Source organism: Cygnus atratus, chromosome 22, assembly GCF_013377495.2.
Source record: "Cygnus atratus isolate AKBS03 ecotype Queensland, Australia chromosome 22, CAtr_DNAZoo_HiC_assembly, whole genome shotgun sequence".
NCBI lineage: Eukaryota > Metazoa > Chordata > Aves > Anseriformes > Anatidae > Cygnus > Cygnus atratus.
Window position 1 is genome coordinate 568,202 of NC_066383.1, and position 20,941 is coordinate 589,142.

Sequence of the window (20,941 nt, forward strand, 5' to 3'; positions counted from 1 at the left end):
AAAGCCCTTCCCTTCCTCTGCGTGCATCCAGCCTGTGAGTGACCGCTGCCTGAAACCGCTGGCGATGGCTCCAAAAGTTGGCACGTGCACCACGTCTTTGATCTGTTGTCATGGCATTCGCGTTACGCCGTGTGTCCTGCAAAGGGCCCTGCACCATCTGGTTACAGCCAAAAAGGGGGATATAATGAACCGCATGCTCTGAGCAACGCAGGGTGCGCGTGTCCGCACCGCAGGGAGAGCACGGCCGATTGCAGCCGAGCACTGACGTGGTAACACGGCTTGGCCTCCTCTTCCAGGCACTCGAATTGCCCATCATTGCTGAATGAGCTCAGCAAAATTGAATTGGCAAGGTCCTAGCATCACTCCTGCCCGTCAGCAACCCTTCCCAAAAAAAGCAAGATTAATGACGGGCCTGGTTTTAATTTGTTAATACTTGCACAAGTTACTAATGCAGTCTGCAAGAGTTCAAAACGTGGGGAATTGAACAGGGAGAGGCATCGTTACTGCTCTTAAAATTAAACACATCTCTGCTGCGGGAGGCTGTGCATTTGTACCCAAACCCAGGAGGAGCCAGGGCTCTTTGATTGCTTTGCAAATGACGGGGAGAAAGAGAAGGGGAAAGCAAGGGAAGAAAACCCACTCTGTTTCCTGCATGCATCTCCCAAGCTGGGAGCATCGTCCAGCACCGCACGCTCTCTCCTGCTGCCCGAGATGCTCCGGATGCTCACGCTGCTCTCCCTCATGGTTCCAGGCCTTTTCATTTAGCCAACAATCGTCCTTTAATTTCCTGGTTTCTTTTTAATGAGGCAACACGATGCTGCTCTGCTTACCTCTCCTTCCCTCTACCTGCGTCTCTAACGTCCCTTTAACTTGGACTCCCACCGCAGCTGGGCGTCAAATACCGCGTGTCCCATGTAATACACCTCAGCTGTCCGTAATTCCCCACCCAGAAATACACGCTTTATGTCAGGAAATGCACTTGAAATAGAAGCAGAACAAAGAAGGTGCAGCCCGAGGAGGATTTTCAGCAGTGGCCTGGCACACCGGGGTGCAGGGAACTTCTCCCTCCTGGACAGCTGATGGCTCCGGGCTGCTCAGAGCGGGTCTGGCACCAGCCCTTTGCCTCCAGTGGGTGGGATTTGCGTTCGCCCCACACTTACTTCGCTGAGAGCGGGCGCAGCAGAAGGCGACGATGGTGGCCATCAGCACCAGGAATGCCACGCCGGCCCCCACGGCCACTCCGATGATCACCGCCATCGGCACCGACTCTGCAAGAGGAAGGAGAGGGCGGCTGACGCCGAGCCGAAGGCGGCGGGGCGGCTCTCCCCCTCTGGCGAGCCCCCCCCCGGATATTGGCCAGTGCCTCAGTGGTGAACCTGGGAGAGGGTTTTGGGTCCTTCCCCGCTCCCCCCGCAGCACTGCATCCCTCGTCCCTGCGTGGCACCGTCTGGGGAAAGGGACCAAGCCTGGCCCGCTCCCCCAGCCCCAGCTTGCTGCTGCTGGCAATGGGATGGGGAGGCGAGACCCGGTGCCGCCACGCTCCCTTTGTCCAGGGAGCAAAGCTTGTAGCTCTGCCACTGCCGTGTGCTGCAGTTCGGGCAGGCTCTGACCTCTCTGTGCCTCAGTTTCCCCTGGGTGGAGGGAGGAGGAGGGAGCCAGAAGAGCTAATTGCTTTCAGTAGCGCCACATGGCTCAATGAATGAACAGCTATCTCTAAAGGGCTGTGGATGGAAAGTGCAAAAGAAGCCAGCCTGTTAATATTATTGAGAAAGAGAAATGGCATCAGAGCCGGCTGGGAGAGAGGTTACAGAGCAGGGCTGGTGAAATACAGGGGGATGGAGACCAGGCACCGTGCCCGCCTGCCAGAGGTGACAGCTCAGCTCTGCGGAGCAGTGCTGGAAGGTGCTGGCCGTAAAGTATCTGGGGATGGATTAACCCAAGCGCCATCCGTCATGGCCTCTGCCTGCTTCACATCCCAGCCTCTTGCCTTCTCCCTCAGCTTAGCAAGTTTGGGAGGGAAGGAAGCCCACAACAGGCGGGCAGGGCCCCCCATCCCACAGCCTGGGGATAGGGGTTACTGCTCGCCGCCTCCCGCCTGCGACAACTTCACAGCTGGGCTCCCAGCAGGGATTTCAGCTGCAGCCCAGCCAGCAAAGCAGATTTATTTGCACAGATCCAGGCTCGTGAGGTGTGCAGGGAGGGGAGGTATGAACTCACACCGATGGCTGGAGGGTCAGGTGCTCAGCCCACGAGCCGTGCTCCCTCCCTGATCGGTGCCCCCAGGCGCTCTGCCTGCTCTCGGGGTGGCTGCCAGCACCAGCACCAGCACCAGCACCAGCACCAGCACCAGGTACCACAGATTGCCTTCACCACCTGCCTCACTCAGAGACCTTCCCGAAAGCAGTAGATGCCTACAGGCCCCCTTTCCTGTTATTTCTAAGCACCCCTTGGCCTCTTGCGAACCCGCTACTGCCCCAAAAGGGGGAACCCTTTCCGTTGCAGCTGGGTGAGCCTGCAGGAGCCATAACCTACCTAGTGGGGGGTTAAATTTGTGCCCTGAATCACACCTAAGGTGGCACACATGGTGCCTGGCAAAGCAAAGGCTTTCATCCATCCACTGCCCTCGATCAGTGTGATACCAGAGCATCCTCCCTGCTTTGGGGAGCTTTGGAGGCAGGAGAGGGGTCAGGAAGCACAGCGTGTCCTGCTCTGAGCTGCTCCCTCCCATGGCAGCGAGCTGCTCCAGCCCGTGATGGAGCATCCATGGCTGAGCGTGTCCTCACCACCCTCCTGCCGGCCTCCAGCACAGGCTTTCTGCTTGGCCCCTCTGCCTTGTGGAAGGATGGGGTGAATTTCGGGAATGGGGGGAGGTGGTCTGGCAAAGCAAAGCCCAGCGGCCTGGTGGGTGACAGAGCTGGGTGATAAGGAAAGCATTTCATACTGTCCTTCGGGGTGGAGCTGGTGGGGAGAAATGGGAGAAAAGAGCTCGTCTGGCCACCTGGAAGCATGGAGAGGACACCAGCCACCCTTCTGCTGAGACCACTGGGACTTCCTGGGCTGCAGGTAAGGCGCTCTCTCACTTTTTGACCACGAATTCACCCAGGACCTGATCTCAGCACCCTGATGGGTCTGAGCCCTATCTTGAGAACTGCAGAGTGACAAAAAACCACGCTGCTTGAAGTGAGGCTCTTCTGCTCGCACTTGATCTAGAAAGAGCCTTTCATCTTCCCTGCAGAGCTTGTTTAAAGTGATGAAATTTGTGGTTTATACTGAGGCTTTTCAGTTTTTATCTCACTCATGAACTTTCTGCTGGGCCTGCCTGTTTCTGGATTTGTCACTTGTCACCACGGCTGGGCCAACAGTAGCGTGGCTCCGGCAGCACTTGTTCCGCTCCCTGATCAGCCCCCCCAGCCTGCTGACCGCTCACCACCACTGCTGTGCAAGAGTTTCCCTGGGGCTCCCAAGTGCTCTGCGAGCCCAGGCTCGATCAGCAGATCCCCAAGGCACTCATCCCCAAACCATCGTCCTACAAGACACCAGCTGACTCACAGCAAGAAGCCTTTGGGCCTTTCTTCTCCTGGTAGCCCGATGCCACCTGCCAGGTGGTGCTCCTGACAGAGGTGGTAACTTGCTGCAGGATTTTGGCAGATTTTTTTTTTTTCACCTTGGCTCTCCCAGGGAGATGTGGGGCAAAAGGGTGAGGGGGCAGGAGGTGAGCAGAGAGCTTACTGGCTCTCGGCTTTAGGGCACAGGATCTGCAATTCAAAGCTGAGCGAGCATGAGCAGTGATGGTGAATGATGCCACTTGAGGATGATGGAGAATCATGCAGGGGATGGGGCGGGGAAGGTGCCTGAGGCTCTGCTGGGCTGCAAAAAATGTGACTGCAAAGGGCCAGAGACAGGGCCCAGTGGCTGTGATGGCAAACCAGAGCCCAGAGGCAATAGCAGTGTGACCCTCCTGGCAAGCTGAGCAAAGCTGACGTCTGCAGACAAGCCTGGAAACTTGCAATTCCCCCTCTGACTTGCCCCGTAAGAGCATGTATGCGATCCCTTTAGGTGCAAAACATGGCTGCGTAACATCATCCCCCTCTCAGCGGCTGGGTGCTGGGGCACAGAGAGGCAGGGCAGCTCGCCGGGGTGCACGGAGCCGAGCGGAGACCGGAGCGCCCTGCTCGCCAGCCCCTGCCCGCACTGCCCTGCACCTTCCCTACGCCCTGCCTGCCCTGCTGGGGGGAGGACGCCGGGTCCTCAGGCGTGGTAACGGCTGGGGACAATTCACATTCACCGTCAGCTCAGGATTTCCGTACCTGCTTGAATACCAGCTCCTGATTTCATTTCCGTACCTGTTTGAAAATAAAGCAAGTGTCCACAGCCGTGCACAGCCCAAGCGCCCATGCCAGCCTCGGGAGCGCTTCTTGCTCCCAGCGCAGGTCCCCCTGAAGGGGATGTCCTCTGCCACCCCACAGTGTCCCCTGCCTGGGGCAGGGACGTCCCCTCGCAGGAACACCCAGGTCTGGGGGCTCAGGCGCTGCCCGGGACCCCAGCTGGCGGCCGAGAGCTCCCGCCGGCTGGCAGCCGACCTGGAAAAACCACTGGCTCTGTTTGCATTGGAAGAAGCCCAAGGCTAATTTTAAGGGGTTCATTTAGCTCTGATTTAATCTGGACGGCAGCCTTGCCTATAAATCACAGCTTAATGAGAACAATCCACCTGCCTGCCCTGGCATTTAATAAAACCGAAGAGGACTGGAGTCCCTCCAGGAGCTAAGCGTTCCTCGCCATGGAGAGCCCCGAGCCTGGAAATCCCCTGGCCACCCCAGAAATCCCCCGAGGGCAGTGGGGTTCGGCAGCAGCTGTTCCCATCTCTCTATGAATATAAATGATCCTGCAGGCTGTGGCAGGGGCATCGCCTTGGGCTGTGGGGCAGGGAGCAAGGGGTGCAGGATTGGACCATGCTGTCCAGCATCAGCAAGTGGGGCTACGCTGGGTGGCAGCGGCTTTGCAGGGCTTTTCCCACCTCCTGCCCCTCTGCCAGGAGCTGGTACCCTAATGATGCAATCTGACATGGCTGGAGTGCTTTCTCCATCCTTCCTAGCTTCCTCTTTGACATCCCAAGGGCTTTTCGGAGCACATCCTGCCTCTCGCGGTATCTCCCCGCTCTCGCAGCCCGGCTGGGTGCTAACCCCCAGCAGCCCCCCGCCAGCGATGCCCACCTTGCTCTTTGAGCCGGATGATCTCCGTGTCGGAGCCGAAGCTGTTCCAGGCAGTGCAGTTGTAAATGGTTTGGAAGTCGGCCCGGACGATGTTGCTGATGGTCAGCGTGGAGATGACGCCCTCGTCTGTGCTGACTGTCTCCACCGTGTAGCGCCCGGAGGTCCCAGACTCCAGGACGTTCTCCTTCCAGGACCAAGCCTGCCAAGCAAGAGCGGGGTCAGCCTGGGGCAGGTGCTTCGCCCACCCGCCGGGCACCCTATGGCATGGACAAGCCCCACAGGTCGCTGCTCAGAGGGTGCTACTCACAATCCGGTCTGGTGGAGGGGTGCTGCGGATGAAGCACTTGATCTGCCCTTTCTGGCCGTGCAGGGCGTGCTGTGTCTGCGTGCTGGAGATGATGGGGGGCCCTACAAGAGAGAGGAGAGGAACGCTGGCTTCACACATGGGCAGCTGGCGATGCAGCGTGCTGGTGACAGCCGGAGGTGGCAGAGCTGCCAAAGGGCACCGGGCACGGAGAAGGACAGAGGAGCAGCTCCCTCACCTCCCGTGATGCGCTCAGGGCACAGCTCATGGCACAGAGGGGGCTTTGCTTTAAAGCTCTGCTGTGTTTTTTTTTTTTTTTTTTTTTCCGGCAAAGAGCCCTAAAAGCAGTAGGGTGTCCCTATCTCTGCTGCCGCATCCCTGGTGTTGGACTCGAGCGCTCAGTGGAAATCTCCTTGGCAAACCTGGCTGCTTGCACCAGGAGCCAAGCAAGAGCCCAGCTCACGTGGTGTTCCCCTCCTGTGAGTTTTTTAAGCAACAATTAGATTAATTGCTCCCCAGGGGCTTAAGGAAGCAGTAGGGGGGTAGGAAGTGACAATCACTACAATTACCCCAAAACCCCAAACTGCATTTTTTAATGCACTGCAGGTAGATGTGTGTTTTTACCCTGAGGTCCGTAGATGGGTGGCTCCTTCGGTGTGATGCAAGGATGGTGAGAGCACAGGGGTGTGCTGACGGGGCATGCTCAGCCCCAAGGGAATCGTCTGTGTCCCTCCTTGGTGGAAGAAGTTTGGGAGAAAAGAGGTGGGAGATGAGAGCGGGCTTGGAGGGTATTACCCGGAGGGAGCAGCAGCAGAACTGCAATCCTAATTGCTCTTTATTAGCCTCCTTAATTACAGCAGATTTGCATTTCTATGAGCGGCTTTCTGCTGGCATCAAGGTGGGATGCAGACAGGGAAAGCCAGGCGGCAGGGGCTGCCAGCTCTCCCCATGCCCTGGCTTGGCTGGTTGGATGCTGGTTCTGGGCTGTGGCCTTGTTTGTCAGCCTGTCCCTGAGGTTATCAGCAAACACCAGCATCTCATCAAACCCCCCAGACGCAGGTGTCTGGAGTGACGCTGGCCATGTGCAAACACTCTGCAAATGCCCTCGGGCTCAGTCTGAGCAATCCCAAGTGGAAGAGCTGTGGCAAGAGTGGTGACAAGAGCCCGCACAGGGAGGCCAGTGCAGTGCAGAATCAGGCAGAGCCTTGTCCCGAGCCCAGGTCTCCGTTCAGTCAGAGTGGGACAGCTCACAGTGCTTGTCCTCTCTCCCATCCATCAGTCCTTTGTGGATTTGCAAAACATTTCTCTTTTTTTTTTTTTGACCCTGTGGATGATGTGTTCCTCTAAGAAAGTCTCAGCATGTGGGGTAAAGTGGTGAGAAACAGATTTGTCCTGGGCATTCCTGACTGATCATCATCCAAGTCACCAAGTTATGAATTTGCAGAATACACAAAAGTGTACTGAAGTGCTAAATTCAACTAATGCACCCAGTTGCTCATTGGCATTACCCCAGTGACACATTTCTGTGCTGAAGTCTCACCCCCCAAACAATTCCCACGGCAATGCAGCTATATTCTTCTTTTTCTGGGATGCTACGAGGTAAGATGCACGGAAAACAAGCTCTGTGAAGGGCGCTTAACTAACCAGAGACCAGAAACACCACATTTCTTCCACCCAGGGGAAAGCAGCACAATTAGTGTCCCCAAAAGTCCCACGGTATGCACACTGGCACAGAGACTGCCTTCACGCGTCTTCAGCACGCTGCTGGGCAGTGACTGCTGCTTGGGGATGGAGCTGGTGTAAAACATGATCTGGACACTCACTGCATGCTCCGCAAATCTGGCAGTGCCGTGCACGAGCAGCACACGCGCCAGTGGCTTGGGAAATGGCTGCGGAGAGCAACTGGTAACAGCAGGTGGGTCTGAAGCAGGCACTCAGGACTTGTTTTCCACTATTCAGGTATAATGCTCATAGTTGCATGTTATTGGACACTTTTGTGCCCCTTTTTATCTGTAAAAAAAATGACATTTTGTTGCTGCTTTCTGCCCAAATGGTCTTCTCAAAGATGTTCTTCTTGGCACACGCTCTCCTTTATCCACCTCTGAAAACCTTAAAGGGGCTGGCCTGGGTCTCCGGAGAGTCTACCTTACCCCTTGCTTTGCCAAGATTTTAACAAATCCCTTGGGGCTTTGGCTGCTTCTGTCAACACGCAGCAGGACCCCGTCATACACCAGGGGCGGCACAGGGCGTGTGGTGTAAAAATCCTGGTTCCCTCACCTCGTGCTAGGTGACGCTGCTCACCTACACTGACGGCTGATGAACCCACAGCCAGCGGTACCAAAAGCGGTGATGGGGTCTGTATGCCTAAATTAATAAAAAAAAGCTGTCTTCTTTCTATTTCAGTCATTGCATGTTACTTACAAATTCTGTGAGTGCGCCAAGACTGGGTGACACTAGAGAAAAATGGCTTAATAATCATAAAAAGGATCATTTTCCCCAAGGAGAGTGGATTTTAAATGGCACAAATGCCAACGGCTTTGGGTTTTATTATTGCTTGAGGAGTTCAGAGTCAAAGGCTTATCATCACGATAATAGCAGATGACTAAAGACCATTTGTGAGATGAACATGCCCAGGAATAATAGCACAGAGCTGCAGCCTTGTCGCGTTCGAGGCTGGTGTTTGATTCTCCACTGGGCTCTGGCTCCCTGTGAAAGCTGCCAGTCCCTGGCTTGGCATGGAGCTGAGCTCAAGACAGCCTGCCGGCAAGGAAAGGCTTTAAACAATGTTGCTATGGATATAAATGACGAAGCTATTGGTTGCGGTTATTTTTAGCGTGCCGGTGCCAATTTATTTGCGCCATCCTGGAGGCTCACACAAAGGAGAAGGCGGCTTGCTGGCTCAGGAGCATCACAGGATGGCCATGACTTCTCCATCCTGCTCGAGGCCATGCGAACCGAGCCCTCCCAGTGCTGAAAATGGTTTGATGGGAAGCGTGGTTTGGTCCTGCAAAGCCCTCATGGCCAGGAGAATGGAGCGGCTTTGGCTTGCGCGGGGCTGGAAGTCAGGCTGCTGCTGATTTATTGCAGTGCCACAAGCTCCTTGCTGCCTTCTTGCCTCTGTTGCTCCAGCCCTGCCAAACACAGTCCGTTTGCATAATCCTCCAGCCCACTAGCAAGGCTCTGAATCCTATCTGCATCCTTTCACGCTCGTGGCCTTGTGCCCCGCTCCTCGGGGAAGGCAGCTCCGTGCTGCTGCGGCCGTTCTGGGAGTGGATGTGGGTGCAGCCAGGCCAGGCCGGTGGGCTCAGGGTGGGTAGCTGGGTAGTGGGATCAAGCTGGGTGGGATGGAGCCCCACCATCTGCGTCCCTGTGCTTCAGGACGGACTGACCCGCCAGGCTGTGCTGCCAGCTCAGACACTTCCAGACCCCTAACCTGACCGTGACGAATCCCAGACTATGGAGAGAGGCACCCGATGGTCTCGAGACAATTGTATCACCCACTGGATTTAAAATCACTTGAAAATAGGAGGCGTTCAACTTCCCCTCTCAAATTGCAGTGCAAAAGGCTTTCGGAAGAATTCATTAGCGGGATCAGATGTGCCGTGCCGTGAGATGCTCCATTAGATGCGTTGTGCTGTGCTGACGGGGGCTGCAGATGCTCTCGGCCCCGGGACGGGCACCACACCTGGGGACACAGCTCCAGGGTTCTTCTCCTTGCCTGGAGGGTCAGGAGCCCACGGCGGCCCTGAGGCATGCGGCTGTCCCCTGGGGGTTGCAGCAGCCCCTGCCAACAGGAAGGGGTGCTCCCGAGGGGCTGCCCCACGCTGTGCACCACGAGCGGCCCCCAGCCCGCCGGGCGCCTCGCTCCGCGCTCACGGCAGGCAGCGCCTGGTAGGTGCCAGGAGAGGAGCAGGTTCTTTGTTTGGGCTAATTTGTTGCTTTGTTTTCTGCAAGCTATTTTAATTGTAATTAAAACCCAGCAGCCGGCAGGGAAGGAGCATGCAGGCGTCGAGGATCTGAGTGGAAGTCGAGGGAGTGGTTGGGTTTCAGCACCCCGCTGCGTTGCCCTTGGCTTCCCTCCCTAGCATTATCTGCATTCAGAATTAACGCTGTGCCACTTCCCTGCTTATTTTCCTCTCTTTGTGACAGTGAGCGGGGACTGAAGCCCGCCAGTTTGTCACGCAGGTGAGAGATGATGCAAAATTGATTCTCTGTTTATACCATTTGCAGCCCGCCTGGCTCCTTCCCTTCATGCAGGGCACATCCAGGCTGCAATTCGTAACCGGCTGCTGCAGGGTCCTGGCCAGGGCGCCCTCAGCCTGCAGGGCTCTGGGGTGCTTCCCAATTCCCCGGCGGGGTGAGGGAAGGGCCCGCTCTTGGCACTGTGCCGGGGCAGCCCCATGCAGCCATGGGGGGGTTCGTGGCACTCTTTGCTCCCTTGGGTGCTCCGAGTGAGTGATTATGCTGCCAGCCTCAGATCCAGGCTCAATTCCCAGCTCTCTAGCTGTACAACAGAGACAACAGCGCTCTCCGACCTTGCAAGGGTTTTGCAAGATAAATCTATTAAAGATTTAAAACGCCAGCTCCCAGCTACTCAATAACCCCCCGTTGATAATACGGAACCAAGTGGGTCTTAGCTAATGTTTTTTTTTTTTTTTATTTAACCCATGAATCTCCACGGAAATCAGTGCAACCCCCAAACTGCTTGTGCTGCCCACAGGGCTGGAGCCTCCCTGATCCCACCCCTATAGGACTTGTTCCCAAAGGGACTATCCAAGGGGGTGATTCCAAATGCACCGCCACAAGCTGATGAGAACACCGGGAGGAATAGCAAAAGGGAAGCCAGAGGTACCGTTGACAGTGAGCGTCACCTCGCGTTCCCCTGCGCCGACCCGCGGCACCACGGCTCGGCACACGTACTTCCCGGCGTCTTCCTGGCGGACGGACTTGAGTGTCAGCTTGTTCTCATTGCTCAGGACCTGGAAGAGAGGAGGGGGCTGCTTTCAGGGTGGGCGATGAGAAGTCGAGCAGGAGATGTGGGTTACAAGCTCAAGGCAGCTCAGGGAAAACAGGGATGAGGATAAGTGCAGTTTTAAATGGCGTGGAAATAGCACTGCTGTTGACAAAGGAATAAGGGAGCTACCAAGTCTGGGGGGAAATACAAGTCCTGATCCATTCACCTGAATTCTTACAAGCTCCACTTTTGCAAGAAGTCCCACAAGAGCTCAAGACACAAGAGAAAAGCATTGGTGCTGTTTCCTGGGAAAGCTTTGGCCCAGCTGCCTTGTAACCAGGAGCAGAAAAGCCTTGCAGAGAAGCGTGCTCCACACTCGCAGTTCCATGTTTGCAGGGGCCAGGCCTCATTCAGGTGCAATTTCAACCCCAGAAGTGGTTGGGGGGGCAACCTGGAGAGCTGGCAGCCCCCTGGATGACCAGGAAATTTGGGCTGGGTGTGGTGAGCCCCAGCTGCATGGAGGAGACCGGCTGCAGCCTGGTTATCAGCCACCCTGCCCTCCTGCCCCGGCCATGCAATCGGCAGATTCGTGAAACCCTGGCAAGTGCTGAAGCAGAGGTATCTGGCTGAGACCATCAGCAGAACCCCTGCACTGGTGGCATTTAAAAGATGTGGCTTTTGAGCAAGTGCTTCCAATTCCCATGCTGGAAATGCATGCCCTGGGGGCTAACTCCTCCTGCTTGCTCTCCTCTCCCAGGACTTTGCAGGCTTGCAGGCTGGGGCCAGCCCCTCACCTCCCCATCCTCCCCAAATGCTGCAAAGTGCTCATGGCCAAGGGCTGAGCTGGAGCTGCTCATCTTCAACGCGGGCAGAGCAGACACAGCCTGCGAATGCAAATGTTCCTTGGGAAAGCGCTCTTCCTGTGCTCAGCGGGAGTGCAACAAGGCAGCAAATGATCTGGGTGACCCTGCAGCAAGGAAAAGGGGACCCAGCAGGAGTCAGAGCCTCAGATCCCATCTGGGCCCACTGGTTTAGCACTGGTTATGCAGATACCCGTGCAAATGACTCCAGATTTGCAGATCTCTGGAGCAAAGGCCTTGCTTGGCCTCATCCTCTCTTCCATCTCTGATTTGTTTCCTTCCTGGAAAGGAGAAGGAAGGGTGGGAATCCTGTGGCAGTCTGAAAGTGGAGGGGCTGGAGAAGAGCAGCCCTGACCCCACACCTGACAGCCAGGGCTGTGAACTGAGGGGGGTTACAAAGCAGCACCCCCTGCCGGCCTCCCCAGGGCTGATGGAGGTAGCTCTGCTGAACAGCACCAGCGGCTCTGCTGTGCTAAACCAGCTGGTCCTGAGCCCTGAGGCTCAAAGCCAGCATAGTTTGGCCACATGGAAGGGAAGAAGGCAGAGCTGCGTGCTGATGGACAGGCCCTGGAGCACGGCTGGGGCTGGGCAGGGTCAGGAAGCCCCCGTCCCCCCATACACGGCTCCTTCCACCGCTCTGCAAGTTCCAGCAGCTTCGAGAAAATGAAATAGCAGCTTATGGCATGAGGGCACTGCCTGCCTTCAAATAATGGTACCAACCGAGAGAAACAACAGCCACAGCTGAGGGATGGGAAGCCACCCAGGGATTACGGACCCAGGGGGATTCCTTAGCTAACTCAAGCTATCAGCTCTCCCAAGTCTGTGATTGCTTCCCGGGAGATATCCTTCTCGGAGGTCATGGTGGTTTGGGAAAAACACGCCAGCAGTGAAGGCAGGCGACTGCCTCATGCACGCGTGCAGCATTGGTGATGCCCGCTCCGCGTGCCAGGAGCGGAAGCGCAGAGGCACAGCCCGTGCACCTCACCCGGCACTGCCTCATTGCCTTCGGCACGCGTCTGCCTGGATGAAGCTGAAAGATACTTTCAGACACAAGGCTGCGTGCCCCTCACAGGTGGGTTTAACTCCTCAGCCCTCCTTTAGCTTAACGGGCTCTGCTCAGCCCTCTTGTTGGTAAAGCAGGGATCAGAGCCTCTCGCGCCACCCTGAGCTGTGGTTAATATTTGCAAAGCTCGTTACACTTCTCAGGACAAAAAGGACGTGGAGAAGCCTTCCAGGCCAGACCCAAGTGAGCAGAGTTGAGCACATCGGGATGGGGTCTCCTGGTCTTGCCTCCTGAGCCCTGAGCAATGTCATGCTGGTCCTGCCAGGAGCACAGCTGTGGTCCCTGCATGGTGCTCAGTACAGAGCGCTGCCAGAGCAAGGGTGAGTGATGCTCTGCCCTCTGCTTAATCCTGGTTCAATCCAGCCTCTGCAAACCCACCCTGTGGGCAATGACCCTAGGACTGGGCAGCAGTGATGGCACCCTGGCAGAGCTCTGGCTGCCCCTTTGCCCTTCCCAGCTGGGTGCCCCACCAGCCTCGTGTCCCCGGTGCCCCAGCAGCGACTCTCACCACGCCTGAGCCCCGCTTCATCCAGACGATGGTGAGGGAGGGGTTCCCCGTCCAGGCGCAGTTGAAGACGGCGTCTGAGCCCAGGTCGACGAGGAGGGACTGCGGTTCTGTTGCCATCCTTGGCCCAACTGTGCGGAGGAGACCGGCATTACCCCCGGCGAGGGGCTGTGCCACGCAGAAGCCCCCAAAGCACAGAGGTCTCGGTGCCGCAAGAAGCAGGGGAAGGTCTCCACATACCCACAGGCCACAGCCATGTAAAGACCCCAAGTGCAGCGCATCCGAGACAGGAGCCTGCTGCAGTCCTGGCACAGCCAAGTGCCCGAGGAGCCCCCAGGGCTGTGTAAGGCAGGAGGAGAGCATGGCCCCACCAAAAAAGCCTTTACAAAGCCAGAGCTGCAAGGGAGCCCAGCGAGTCCCGGTCACCCTGGGCCTTCTGGAGCTGCCCCAGGAAGCTCACGTCCCCTTCCCATTTATTTTCAGCAGCTCTGCTGGCCCCGGGAAGGCAGCCTCAAGCTGGCAGACTACTTACAGTAGACGTCCACGGTCCTGCTGATGTTGGTGCTGCCCAGCGCGTTGGTCACCTCGCAGGAGACGGGCTCGAAGAAGAAGGTGTGGTCCACGATGGTTTCGTAGAAGTCACCGGATGCTTCCTTTATCACCTGGCCTTTCTTTGCCCACCTGTCAGACAAGAAAGAGCAAAGCGGGGTTGTGGTCTCGTGATGCCTTCCACTTACACATGAGTGATGATGGAGACCAGCACACAGCAGCCCATGGGGTGCCAAAGCTGCCGTCGACTGTAGGAGGGGTGTACCCACAGCCTCGACGTTGTCCTCATCAAAGGACTTCGGGATTACAACCACAGCCCCTGGAGAGGAGACACCAAAGTAGTGTGTATGTATATCCCTACTGGAAGCTTTCAAAAATCCACCAAAATTGCTATTTCCGTGTAAAAACCTGTTTAATTGAAAATCCACCTTATTCCTTAGGACTGTGGGCAACGAAGAGTTCAGTGACAGGAGGGGTGGGACAAGGACAGTCTCTGCTGATAGGCAACACAATGTCAGTGCCTTGCCAACCAACACTGCTGGTCTTCCCACACCAAAACCACGAAAAACCTTTTCAGCTTCCCCCTGCTTTTACCTTCTTTCCCCTTTTCTTCTTCCCTTTTTTTTTTTTTTTTTTTTTTTTTTTCTGTCAAAGAGAACTTTATCCCTTGAAGGCAGCTGAATTCACATCACCCTGGAAAGCCAAGCTGGCATTTGCGGCACTGCAACTTGCAAATTGTCTTGGAGAACAAGCTGTCAACTCAGCACTTGAATTAAGCTGCTGTTTGCCAAACAATGAGCAAATGTGACCTAATGGGGCACCATCTGGCAACCTGCCACTGCGGTGCGGGTGGGGAAGGCAGGAGATGCTGTCAGGCAGCGCCAAACTCCAGCCGCTCATGGGAGGAAGGAAAAGCAAGCAGAGACGCAGCCTGCGGAAAACATAGCGAACCTCCCCCAAGGACTGACAGGTAAATTGGAGGGGGAGAGGATTTCCCCGAGGAATCTCTGATGCTCTCGTCTCGGTGAGGCTGTCCTCTGGTGGTGCTGGGTGACGAGGGGTGCTCAGGGAAGGTGGGACGGGTTGGGGAAAGAGGCACAACCAGACTGTGCGGGGTGGGAGCCCAGCGCCAGCCCTCGGCATGCTCTGGCTGTGCTACCGGAGCAAATTCCCCCTGCACCAGCTGGTGTGAACCTACTTGGAGCAGGGAAGCCAAGCTGCAGGCTTCACCCACCAGCTGACGACACGAGCATTTCCGGAGGGAGGCATTGGCGGCAGAGATGTGAGCTGATTTGTACGCACTTATCTGCTCTCTCTTTCCATTTGATTTTGCACCTCTAATGGATGCTGACTGGCCACTGCAGCTTCCCTACCCTGCCTTCCTCCATGGATTCCTCCTTCATTAATGAACCAGGAGATGTTGCTTTGATTTCTGGGGCCTGTGCTTGACGAGGGAAGCTCCCTGTATCAAAAAAAAAACAGCACAAGCAACACCTTCCAAGTGCTGCTCCATAGGGCTGGACAGTCCACCACCTTCAGGTGATGCCGTTCTCCTCCCAGAGGGACCAAAACCCAAGCCTCTGCAGTGGCCCAGGAAAACACACGCAAAACGCCCCTGCGCGATGCTTTATGTGCGTGTTTAAAACCCATCGCTTCTGCAAAACTGGCTTTCCCAAGCGCAGGGTTGTGTCACAAACAGCAATTTTTCGTGCTTCAGCAGAGATCAAGGTTCTTGCTCCAGTTTTCCAAGGCTTAGTACTGCTAAATCAATGTGGCTGAACAAGCGGTATGGATCTTTTATAATGTCAGATCAGTTTTTAATAATGATGGCTGATAACCCTCCTGTAAAGCTGCTCACGATGTGCTTGCAGACAGCCAGAAGGCAAGGTACTCCTGGTTTTAACAAGCCCATAACATGCCTTGCTCACCTATTAACCTCTCAGTAATTATTTATAAGCAGGATGTAAATAAAATGTAGCCAAGAAGACGCAGAGAGTGTTCAGGTCCTGCCTGGGGCCAGCCACTCGGCATGGCTGCACCGCCTCGCTGCCTTCTCCCCAGCAAGCATCCTCCAAACCCACCCGGGGAATGCACAGGGGGGAACCCGGCTTCCCCCTGCCAGTTTTGTTCCTCTCGACCCCCTTGCACAGCTCATGGTCTTGCTAAGCCTTGAGGGCAGCGGTCCTCAGCTTTGATTTGGGGAAGGCAGCCTGCAATTTCCACCTCTGCTACCTCTTCATCAAGCAGGAGCAGTGCTGGTGAGCCTGGTTCAAAGCCTTGCAGGCGATTTTCTTGCTTGATCTTCACCTGCCATGAGACCCCTGGTTCCTGGTAGCTTGCTCCCTTTGTGGCCGTGCTGGGATGTTGCTTTGATGTCCAGCTTGGCTGGGCATTTTGGCCAGACCCTGGCCCACTCCCCTGGCCCCCTCCCCTGCTTCACCTCTTCACAACCTCGTCCCGACGTCTCCCCAGCCTTATTGCACCCAGACTGGTGCTCCCTGTTCCACCACCCCTGGCCGCGCAGCTTCCTCCATTTACAGTGTTACCTCAAAGGCATTTCCAGTTTGCCAAATGTGCCACCACGGGTCCGTTCCAGGCTATACGAATTTACCTCCTTTACTCTCCGCATATTACGTACCCACTAACTCAGCTGTCATTTCTGTTGCTGCTTTTCTTCCACATTTAAATCCACATTTCAGAGGGGTTATTACAGGCAGCAATAAAAACACAGTGGTTAAGGAATAAAGAAAAAAAAACAACAACACACCCTCCTGGGTCCTTTTAACATTTAAATATAAGGTGGGGGGGCTTTCCTAAGGAGGTGTTCTCCAGAGAAATTGTATTTTTCTTATTCCATTGATCGCTTCCCAGCTAGGAGTGCAAGCAAGCAAATAGAAAAGGCCAGTTTGGGACACGATATCTCATGAGCAATGCTGTGGCTTTGCTGTGACTTCCATAGACCAATGTGCCTTTAGCGACCTCCCTGGTTTCTGAAGGAAACCTGCTGAAAGATGGGAGCCCAAGCTTCTTCCCAAGGGACTTACCCAGCAGCTCCATTGCTTCCCCGCCAGAAGCAAGGCCTGTGTTTCTGCTGGGCTCACAGAACCTGTGATGAGCTAAACAAGAGCATTAGATGCCCTGTGGCACGCTGGTATGTAGAGGAGCAACACCAGCGAGCACTTCATCTGGCCGAGCTCACCGTAGCAAAGAAATTCCTGTCTGCAGTGAAAGGACTTGTAATTCTTCAGTGAATGGCACGTGTGAACAAGCTGTTTAGGGGAATTTGTAGCCCTGTCATGTCGCAGTTCTCCCGAGTGAAACAATACTGGTTCGGTGCTGCCTGGATGAGTGAGGCGTTGCCGATGTGAACATGCAAACCTGTCTTCTTGGTGTTTTACCTGCTTCCCTCCTCTGCCACTGAGACCCGGCCACCTCCCTGACCCCTCTGGCCAGTGATGCTGTAGGGAAGCGAGCTCTGGCTGTGGCAGAATTGCATTTGCTCCTTCCAGAGTGCCGCCTCCATCAGCACCGTGCTGGCCGTCACATCAATTCCCCTGCTGCCAGCCTGCAGCCGTCCACACCCATGCAGCAACACTTCCATCCCTCATCCTTCACATGTCCCTCTCCAACATGCCATTTCCAGTCACAACTCAGCACAGACTCAACTCATCCGTGTGCAAGATCTCCCTGAGCCCCATCCAGCATCCAAGGTGACACCTTGGCCTTGCAGGCAACTGGGGGAGCAAGAGGTTGCAATGACGCAGCGCAGAGCTGCAAGGAGAAAGTCCTGGAGAGGCTGCAGGACTCATGCACATGCTTATTACTGCAGGCTGTGAGCATCCTTGCAGCGAGGATTTGGCTTACCACTGCCCTCCAAGCGCAGCTGCCAGCAGCGCTCGTGCCCCTGGGCAGCTCTCCCTGCAGATGGGCCGCTCCCATCAGGTGAAGCCCAGGCAGGAGGAGTGTTGTAATTTTTAACTAACAATGCAAAAAAAAGCACAAAAAAACAAAACAGTTGCTTGCCATATAAATAGTGTTTACTAAGAGTGACTTAAAATAGATAAATATTTTCTTGGAAGCGTTTTAATTGCTTAATAAAAGCACCGAGAACACCCACAAATACCTTAAATAAATGCATGGCTCACGGAATGAATTAATTAACATTTCATTCCTACGAATGGCTATTAATTGCTACAAATTGCTCAGAGAATGGGTTTTGTTGTTTGATTACCAGCAGTGCCGTCAATTGCTAGGCTGTAACGTGGCAGTCCCCGCTCATCCTCAGACAGGAGCTGTCCCCCTGCGTGATGGCTGCCCACGAGCATCGCCCTGCATCTTTCTGCAGCTCTCCAGAGCCCTGGAGGCCCCTGGGGAAGGACCTGTGATGGGGTGGTGGAGGTGGAGGCTTTTCCATGGGTGCACCTCCTGTGAGTGACAGCCTCGTGAGAAATGATTGAGTGAGCAGCGGGGCTCCAGCAGCATCACACTGCACCCCCCCCCCAAACGACTGTGGCGTGATGCATCGCACAAATTACTTCTTTATTAAGAGCAAATTTCCATAACGGTGCTGTATGGGGTTATTCCTCTCCTCATGCCTGCTCCCTTCCTAATGAAGACGTGTGGGACCGAGTCCCACTCAGCCGTGTGCTGGCCGTGCTCTCCCTGTGCGGACGTGCAGGTCCATTTACCAGTAGCAGACCAAGCCCTGGTGACAGGAGGGGGACAGGGGAGTCCTGGTGGCACTTGGAACATCCCAGCATGGAGTCAAAGGTGTGGCTGCTTGCACGACACCCATCCTGCAACCCCTGGAGATCACCGTGCCAATTGTAGATATAGATACATTATTCTACAGCGCCAGGTTCCCTGCTATGCTTGGGTGAGTCCATTTTCTCCCAGGTGCAATTAGTAATTAACACCTCTGCTAAAGGGCTCCACAGGTCTCCTTCTGGGGTTTCACTAAGCAGCTGGCAGGCGTAGTTCCCCTTATTTCGGAGCTCACAGCAGAAATGCTGCTGGAGTCATTAGCGGCAGCCCCGGGAATTCCTCGTCCTGGGTTCCATCCCCGAAGACTTCCCAGCTGGAGCTGGAAGCAGCGGCAATGCTGCACCCTGACGCTGAGCTGAGCTCGGTGCCAATGTTACTAATCTCCCTCTTCTTCAGAAACAAATAAACAGCGAGAAAAATTGCCACCTTTACCCAGATTTCAGGAGTGCAGGATGTCAGGCTTCAATTCCAGACAAGGACATGTTTGGTGTTTGATTGTGCCTCCTGCAATACAGGGGTTGCTGCTACCAGAGTCTGATTGTTTTTCAACACTCCGGGGTTTTGATGATAATAATAATACCTCGCTGTGCGGAAGAAACCTCTGTCTTGATTTCCTGTCTAATCTCAGCTTTGGTGTTCCCCCTCCTGCCCAGCTGGTGATGAGCCTGATTGCTGATCAGATGGCTTCAGTCTTCAGCTGCCTCCTTGTGGTCAGTGGGATCCCAGGGTGGGAAAAATCAGTGAGGGCCCCCCCCAAAGCCCCCCTACAGATGGGCACGCTGGGATCAGCTCTGCAGAGAGCCCGTGGTGCTGGTGGACGGGCTGAGCAGAGGCAGCCTCCAGAAGGCATCTTGGTACCAGACTGGAGATGGGCAGAAGCACCTCAGGACCCCAGGGTCCTGGGGCATGGGGGTGCAGAGGAACCGGGGCAAGGAGGGGGGAGGAATCTGTGTCACTGGAACAGCTCATACATGTTGCAATTCACTTTGGCGAGAAAACAGTCAAAATAGACACTTGCTTAACTTGGCGATGAGGACAAATCATGGAGGGGAAGACACGGAAAGGCACGTTGCGTAGACATGGAAAAATGACACCTGACATTGATGCCATCTTTATCCTCATGCTTAGCACAGAGTGAAGGTGCTGTGCTGTGAAGCTGTTCGAACCTCCACGGTCCTGTACATGTTATTTTCTACCTCAAACCATCACCTATCACACCACAGCTTCACCCAGGCTCTCTGCCTCACTGTGCAATTCCTTTGGGGCTTGCAGGAGAAAACGGTGGTAAATGGAGACAGAAAACCCCAACCCTTCATCAGCGTAAGAAATCTGCTGCTGGGGGCATCTCAGAGGCAGGGGAAGGACCACATTTCAGACTGCTGAAGGCACCTAATCTACATGCTTTGGGGCAGATGTGATGATGGGGCGGGCAGGAATGGCTCATGCTTCCTGGGCATGGGGTGCTCGCATGGCTTTCCAAAGTGATCAAATCCTAAAGCTCCTCTGAAGGCTTTTCCCTGAGCTTTATTTTTGGGAGGTTTTCAAGGGCTTTGTGGTTTCATCTCTGTAGTGTGAGAAGGTTGCAGCAGCACACACCAGGTTTTGCTCTTGCTGGCACTGAGAGAAAAAGGACCTTGGGACAGGTTTACACAAGGTGGTCAAGCCCAGGAGGAGGGTGACCAGCCTCAGAGGTGCCCAGCAGCCAGGCGATGGTCCCCAATGGCACATGGTGTCAGCCAGCCCCTGCTGGCTCTCCAGCCCCAGCTCCGAGCAAAGTCACTGAGCCCCCTAAAGCCCCACGGCAGCTGCTGTTGCCACCCTACTGATTGGGCTCATGTTAAATTTTGACATATCCTCAGGTTGGTGCAAGGCACAGCTCCTTGTCAGGTCCCCAGAAGCCCTGCCAGAGTGGTTAATTTGTCAGAGCTGAACTGTGTCTAGATCAAATGGTGTGGGTTAGGATTACCAGCAGAGGTGAGTGTGCTAGGAGGTGTGCGCCCCAGGTGAGGATGGGGGACTCCTAATTACGTGGACATCTTCTTGCAGTGATTTCTGTGTAATCCGACATGGGCTCCCACTGGCTGAACCCGGGGAGCTGGCAGCTCATATGCAGGAATAATAAATGATATGCGTTCCCTTTGTACTAATGCAAAAATACAGGCAACTTATGGGTGGAGAAGTAGAACAAAGTTGCAAATTTAACAAAATATCTTCTCATTTTGACACTATAAAATTTCCCTACTTTCCATCCATCCATCCATCCATCCACCCATCCATCCGTCCGTCCATCCGTCCGTCCATCCGTCCATCCATCTGTCCATCCATCCGTCCATCTGTCCATCCATCCATCCATCCATCCCCAAACTTATTGCCAAGTCATTCTTCTCAATGCCTCTTGAGTCCCCTTCGAGCACCCTGCTAACAACACTGCTCACCTGAGCCGTCCAAGTCATGAGAAAACAATCCAATGTGGCAGCACACTGATAAAACGGACTGACCTGTAAGAGCTCTGTGATTACCTACCGACTTCTGTATAAAGCTGCAAGAAACATTTCAAGGAAAAAAAAAAAAGAAACCTCAAAAAGCAAAAACCATTAAGTCCTTAATTACACACTCCAAAAGCAAAGCGGAGCTAAGCAATAAGCATTGCGTGATGCTTTACAGACAAATGGCCTTATAATCCAGTGCCAACAGCTTGTGTTCTTCCTTTGCCTTCATATTTACCGCCAGCT

The 20,941-nt window shown here is 54.9% G+C and overlaps 1 protein-coding gene across 1 annotated transcript in view; it reads right to left on the bottom strand.

Moving 5' to 3' along the window:
- Positions 1-20,941, bottom strand: part of KIRREL3 (kirre like nephrin family adhesion molecule 3) — a 123,680-nt gene that overhangs the window by 9,973 nt on the left and 92,766 nt on the right. The window contains exons 9-15 of the mRNA XM_035555597.2: positions 13,429-13,577; positions 12,900-13,027; positions 10,367-10,493; positions 5,518-5,618; positions 5,211-5,409; positions 4,308-4,343; positions 1,161-1,268 (exon numbers count right to left, since the gene is read on the bottom strand). Of these exons, the coding sequence (XP_035411490.2) occupies positions 1,161-1,268; positions 4,308-4,343; positions 5,211-5,409; positions 5,518-5,618; positions 10,367-10,493; positions 12,900-13,027; positions 13,429-13,577 (848 nt within the window). The remainder of the gene's footprint in view (positions 1-1,160; positions 1,269-4,307; positions 4,344-5,210; positions 5,410-5,517; positions 5,619-10,366; positions 10,494-12,899; positions 13,028-13,428; positions 13,578-20,941) is intronic.